Here is a 5,044-nt window from a genome sequence, read left to right as displayed (position 1 = left end):
TTTAAATCAATTAAAATTTTATTTGATTAAACATAAAGTTACTTTTACATTGACTACAACCATGGTGAACACATTCCTGGTATAAAGACACAGCCTTTTGAATTTGGGATATCCCCAACTATAAGATTACATATATAAAACTACCATAATTATAGATGAGGTAATCAAAGTAAAATATACTATCTAGAATAAAATAAAATGGAAATAATTTACTCATAAGATTCATATTTAAATCATCTTTATTTACAAAATACTATCCTGAGAATTATAATTCCATTAAGCTTCAATTTGAGCAAAAATATAATCACATAAGTAACAGCAGTTACTTAAACTGAAAATGAGAAGGAATCGACTGCCGGTGAGACCGAACGCTGTCAGACCTCGTGTGTTTCTGGAGGGTCAGCTGCAGGCTCTTTTGAAGGTGGAATCAAGTCTGGGGGGAGCTCACTTCTACTTTCAGGATGTGGGGGCGGGGGGAAGAACCCAGCTCTTGGGGGAAGGTAAGGTGGAAAGCCCCTTGGTGCGTACACAGTTCTCCCTGTTCAAAGAGATTAGCAAAAGACATTGCAAGTTTAAACTGAGTACTGCGCACTTGTTAAACTAGCAGCTCCAGGAGCTACTATGATATTCAAACACTCACACCACAGTACTTGATCTCAAGAATTAATTTTGTCACTGAAAAATGTACTTCTTCACAAACATAGGATTAATAAGAATATTATTAAATTCAGGTATGTTTGTCCTATCTTAGCAGCTACACAAGATTTTGATACGCTCAAGACTTTAAACCCTTGATAGTCTACTAAAAATATTTCCTATAATACTAAGGACCACCTTAAAACTTCCCAAAGTTCATTTTGATTCACCTTGACCTTGAACTTTAAAACTAGTGATGGGATCAGAGAGCAACCTCGTAGACGACTAAGCTGGTTCTTGTCTAAGTACTCAGGATTTACTGTGTAGAAACTTGGGTTCCAAAGGTAAAGTATGCTGTAAAAGCAATACATTACTTTTATTTTAAAACGAAAGGGTATTAGGGAATTTCAGTAAGTTCGACAAATAACTAGACATGATCATAGATTTTAAATAAATATGGTCATTAGGAACTATTTATGAAAAAGACTTTACAACATTTTAGTCAGTAATCTTAAAACTAAAATATAAGTAATAATTTAACTAATCGCCACAATACATTTCTATCAAATGAATTACACATAATTTACACATGCTTGTAAATTTAGTGGTTTTCTGACAATACAGTTAAAATTAAAACTTAGCTAAGGTGGATGGAGCCCTGGCTCCCTTGATGCTGGACTATAACCTGTGAGCTTCCTTCCCCTGAGGTGGTCCTGGATAGTGTGTATCACAGCAACAGGGACCAAACCAGAAGTAAAGCACAGATAAACTGTCATATGCACGGACTATTAAAAAACCCTACCTGGGAACGGAGGAAGAGGTGGGCCAGGGAAGTCCCTCGGTGGGAGATAATCTCGAGGAGCCACATAGATGTTTCCTGGGGGAGGTGGGGGGAAAGAGGGACCCCTCCTCATGAACTGGCTCCTTGGATCCACTGGAAACAATGGGTCTCTGACTGGAGGAAAGGGTGAAGGGAGGAAGCCACGGCCAGCTGCTTCGCATTCAGCAGGGACAGGAGAGTCAGGCACATTGGAGTTCTGTAACAGATTGACAAGCAGCAGTCAGCACAGTGGCGGCTCAATTCCCAGCCCCTTTCCTGGGAACAGTAGGCATCGAAGAAAGCCTTTAGGTGCCGATGCTGAACGTGGGCCATGGCACTCTAGAAGGCTGCACGACAGACTCAGTTTTCCATATCGGCATATGGGTTGCATGTTAACATACATTTTTATTAACTCAACAGAAAACTTTAAGCATGGTAGTTAATAGTCTACCTAGCTCAACTAAAACTCAAGTACAGTTCAAGCATATCAAAATGAACATTTAAAAAGATAAAAACACAGGCTGGAGAAATGGTTCAGTGGTTAAGAGCACTGATGGCTCTTCCAGAGGTCCTGAGTTCAATTCCCAGCAACCACATGGTGGCTCACAACCATCTGTAATGGGATCTGATGCCCTCTTTTGGTGTGTCTGAAGACAGCGACAGTGTACACATATACATAAAATAAATAAATCTTAAAAAAAAACGATAAAAACACTGTTGTCAAACACACATGTACGAAGAAAATGTTAAGATACTGGTATTTTGGAGATGAGGAGGGAAACAAAGAGGGGATCAGGTGTAGGGAGAACCAGCCAAGTGAACAGAAATTGGGGGTGCAGGGTGCATCTCTAGGATCCACCAGAGACCTGGGATAAAGGAGGCTCTAGGGAGTCTATGAGGGTGACTATGAGCAGTGGGGGATATGGTGCCTGAAGTGGCCACCTCCTGTAGTCAAGCAGGAACCCCAGTGGAGGGATAAGGAAACCAACCCACCCATAAAACCTGACACAAAATGTGTCCTGCCTACAAGAAGTGCACGGATAAACATGGAAAAGAGACTGAGGGAATGGCTTACCAATGAGCCAACCTGAGACCCATCCCATGGGCAAGCACCCATCTCTGACATTATTAACGGTGTCCTGGTGTGCTTGCAGACAGGAACCTAGCACAACTGTCCTCTGAGAGGCTCCACTCAGCAGTGACCAAAATAGATGCAGAGTCTCTCAGCCAAACACGAGACAGAGCTTGGGAAGTCTCATGGAAGAGTTGGGGGAGGATTGAGGGACCTAGATGGGATAGAGACTCCACAAGAAGACAACAGAGTCAACTAACCTAGACTCTTGGGGGCTCCCAGAGACTGAACCACCAACCAAAGAGCATACAAGGGTTGGCCTTGGGCCTCCTCACACATGCAGATATGCAGCTTGGTCCTCATGTGGGTCCCCCCAAAGGCTTACCCTGACTCTCTTGCCTGCCTGTGGATCCTGTCCCCTAACTGAACTGTCTTGTCTGGCCTCAATGAGAGAGGATGTACTTAGTCCTGTAGTGACGTAAGGTACCAGAGTGGGTTGGTACCCAGTGGGGACCTCCACTTTCTCAGAGATGGGGGGGGGGGGGGGTGGGGGGGGGGAAGGAACTGGGAAGAGAGGGGGGTTGTGATCAGGATATAAAGTGAATAAACTAATGGGAAAAAAGATACTGATATTTCCAAAATGACCAAAATCGATGTTATATTTTAAAACTAAAATATACTTTAAGATTCAAATAAGATTTCAAGGAAGAAATTCTAAAAGTGTGTTTAGCTAGTAAGTTGGCTTAAAACCCATCTGAAAGCCCTGTTGTTTTTTTTTAAAACAGGGAAGCTGTCAGGTTTCTTTTTATTTTTTAAATGTTTCATTTACCATATGTATATAGGTATTTTGCCTTCATGTATGTCAGCACATCATGCACAGCCATGTACAATTCTTGGAGGATAAGTCCCAGGTCCCCTGGGACTTCAGTTAAGGATGGTTGTAAGATACCGTGCAGTTGCTAGGAATCAAACTCAGGCCCTCTAGGAGAGCAGCCAGTGCTCTTAACCTGTAAGCCATTTCTCCAGCCCATTATCTGGCTTTTTGAAACAACATTTCCTTATGTAGCCCACACTGACCTTGACCTCATGATCCTCCTGCCTCAGCCTGTCAAAACGTCAGGATTACATGGCTTGTGATTTGAAATATTTTACCATAGGTAAAACCACAGCCAGAAAGGAAACAGTGTTAATCGTAAGTAGAAGTATGTTTTAATAATATATTGATATCACAAGGTAGACTAGTTCCAGCCTTATTCTAGCAAAACCAAGAAGCTGGTTATGACACATGGGTAGAGTTCAATTTTCACCACTTACACCAAGATTATCTTTGGTATCGTTTCTACTGGACTCCGCTTCTGAGGGTACTGGCCCATCTAGGGGGAAAAAAATTAAAACAGGAAAAAAATTACTGAGTTCTTTCTTCCATTCCTGGACTATTACAGAACCAGATGACAGTGCGCCCTTGCTGGCGCAGAACAACTTGACATGAGTATTCCATATTAGGGTCCCAAGAGCAGCCTGAGGCCTGTGGACATTGCAATGGAATTGCATTCTTTGCAGTGCCAGGATGACCTTTCCAGCTAGCTCCTAAGCAATCATACTCCAACGGCCTCCTAAGGGACTCCTCAGGGGACAGCACCCCACTTCCTGTCCTTGCTATTTGCCCTCCTTCCCTCATTATATGATATATAGTTTTGGTGTAAAAGTACCCTTCCCTTACGGTACCCAGTGAATGCACAATGAAAACTTAATTTCTGAATTTTTGTTCTTCTTGATGTTGTGTGCTTGTGCTACTGTAGATACACACACTTCCTACCATCAGTGGGTGCTTCAGTGGTAGTAGAGGTCTCAACAAACAGATCCAATCTACTGAATATCAAATGATTAAATGAGAACTGATTAAGAATATGAACACAAATTATTTTTCTGGTAGTCTTTTATACACCCACTATCATCTGGCCGCCTAATATACTTGACTATAAAACAGGGTATGTGTAAATGGACTGAAAACAATTAGACTCAACTGTGGAACAGAGACAGGTTTATATCACAGAGAGATACAATAAACCCTTACCATGGAACCCAAACTAACCTCAACACCTTATTTTCCGCTTGTTATTTACTTTTTGTTTAATTTTATTTTTTTTACTTATTCATTTATATGACATGCCTGTAATGTGATACAAGGAAGGACTGGGAAGATGGCTCAGCTGCTCTTCCACAGGACCTGGGTTCAATTTCCAGCATCCATAGAGCAGCACTCAACCAACTGTAATTCCAGTTCCGGGGATCTGATGGCTTGTTCTGGCCTCCACGGGATTCAGGCATACATGTGATGCACAGAAATAAATGCAGGCAAAACATTCTCACATATAACATCAAAATAAGTAAAATCTTTTTTAAAAAAGAACAATAAGAGGGCTGGAGAGATGGCTCAGTGGTTAAGAGCACTGACTGCTCTTCCAGAGGTCCTGAGTTCAATTCCCAGCAACCACATGGTGGCTCACAACCATCTG

General features: G+C 41.8%; 1 protein-coding gene across 16 annotated transcripts in view; it reads right to left on the bottom strand.

The window, feature by feature from the left end:
• Mia2 (MIA SH3 domain ER export factor 2) overlaps positions 1–5,044 on the bottom strand; it is a 91,100-nt gene continuing 86,056 nt past the window's right edge. For 10 of the 16 annotated variants that reach the window (XM_029540566.1, XM_029540567.1, XM_029540568.1 and 7 more), the window contains 3 exons: positions 3,843–3,901; positions 1,439–1,673; positions 1–538 (listed from right to left, as the gene is read on the bottom strand). In XM_029540566.1, the coding sequence (XP_029396426.1) occupies positions 375–538; positions 1,439–1,673; positions 3,843–3,901 (458 nt within the window). In that variant the 3' untranslated portion in view covers positions 1–374. The remainder of the gene's footprint in view (positions 539–1,438; positions 1,674–3,842; positions 3,902–5,044) is intronic. The other 6 variants (XM_029540564.1, XM_029540565.1, XM_029540571.1 and 3 more) reach the window with 1 other exon arrangement.

This window comes from Mus pahari, chromosome 7 (assembly GCF_900095145.1).
Source record: "Mus pahari chromosome 7, PAHARI_EIJ_v1.1, whole genome shotgun sequence".
Lineage (NCBI taxonomy): Eukaryota > Metazoa > Chordata > Mammalia > Rodentia > Muridae > Mus > Mus pahari.
The sequence above is the reverse complement of the archived record's forward strand: the minus strand, read 5'-3'. Positions and strand labels throughout refer to the sequence as shown.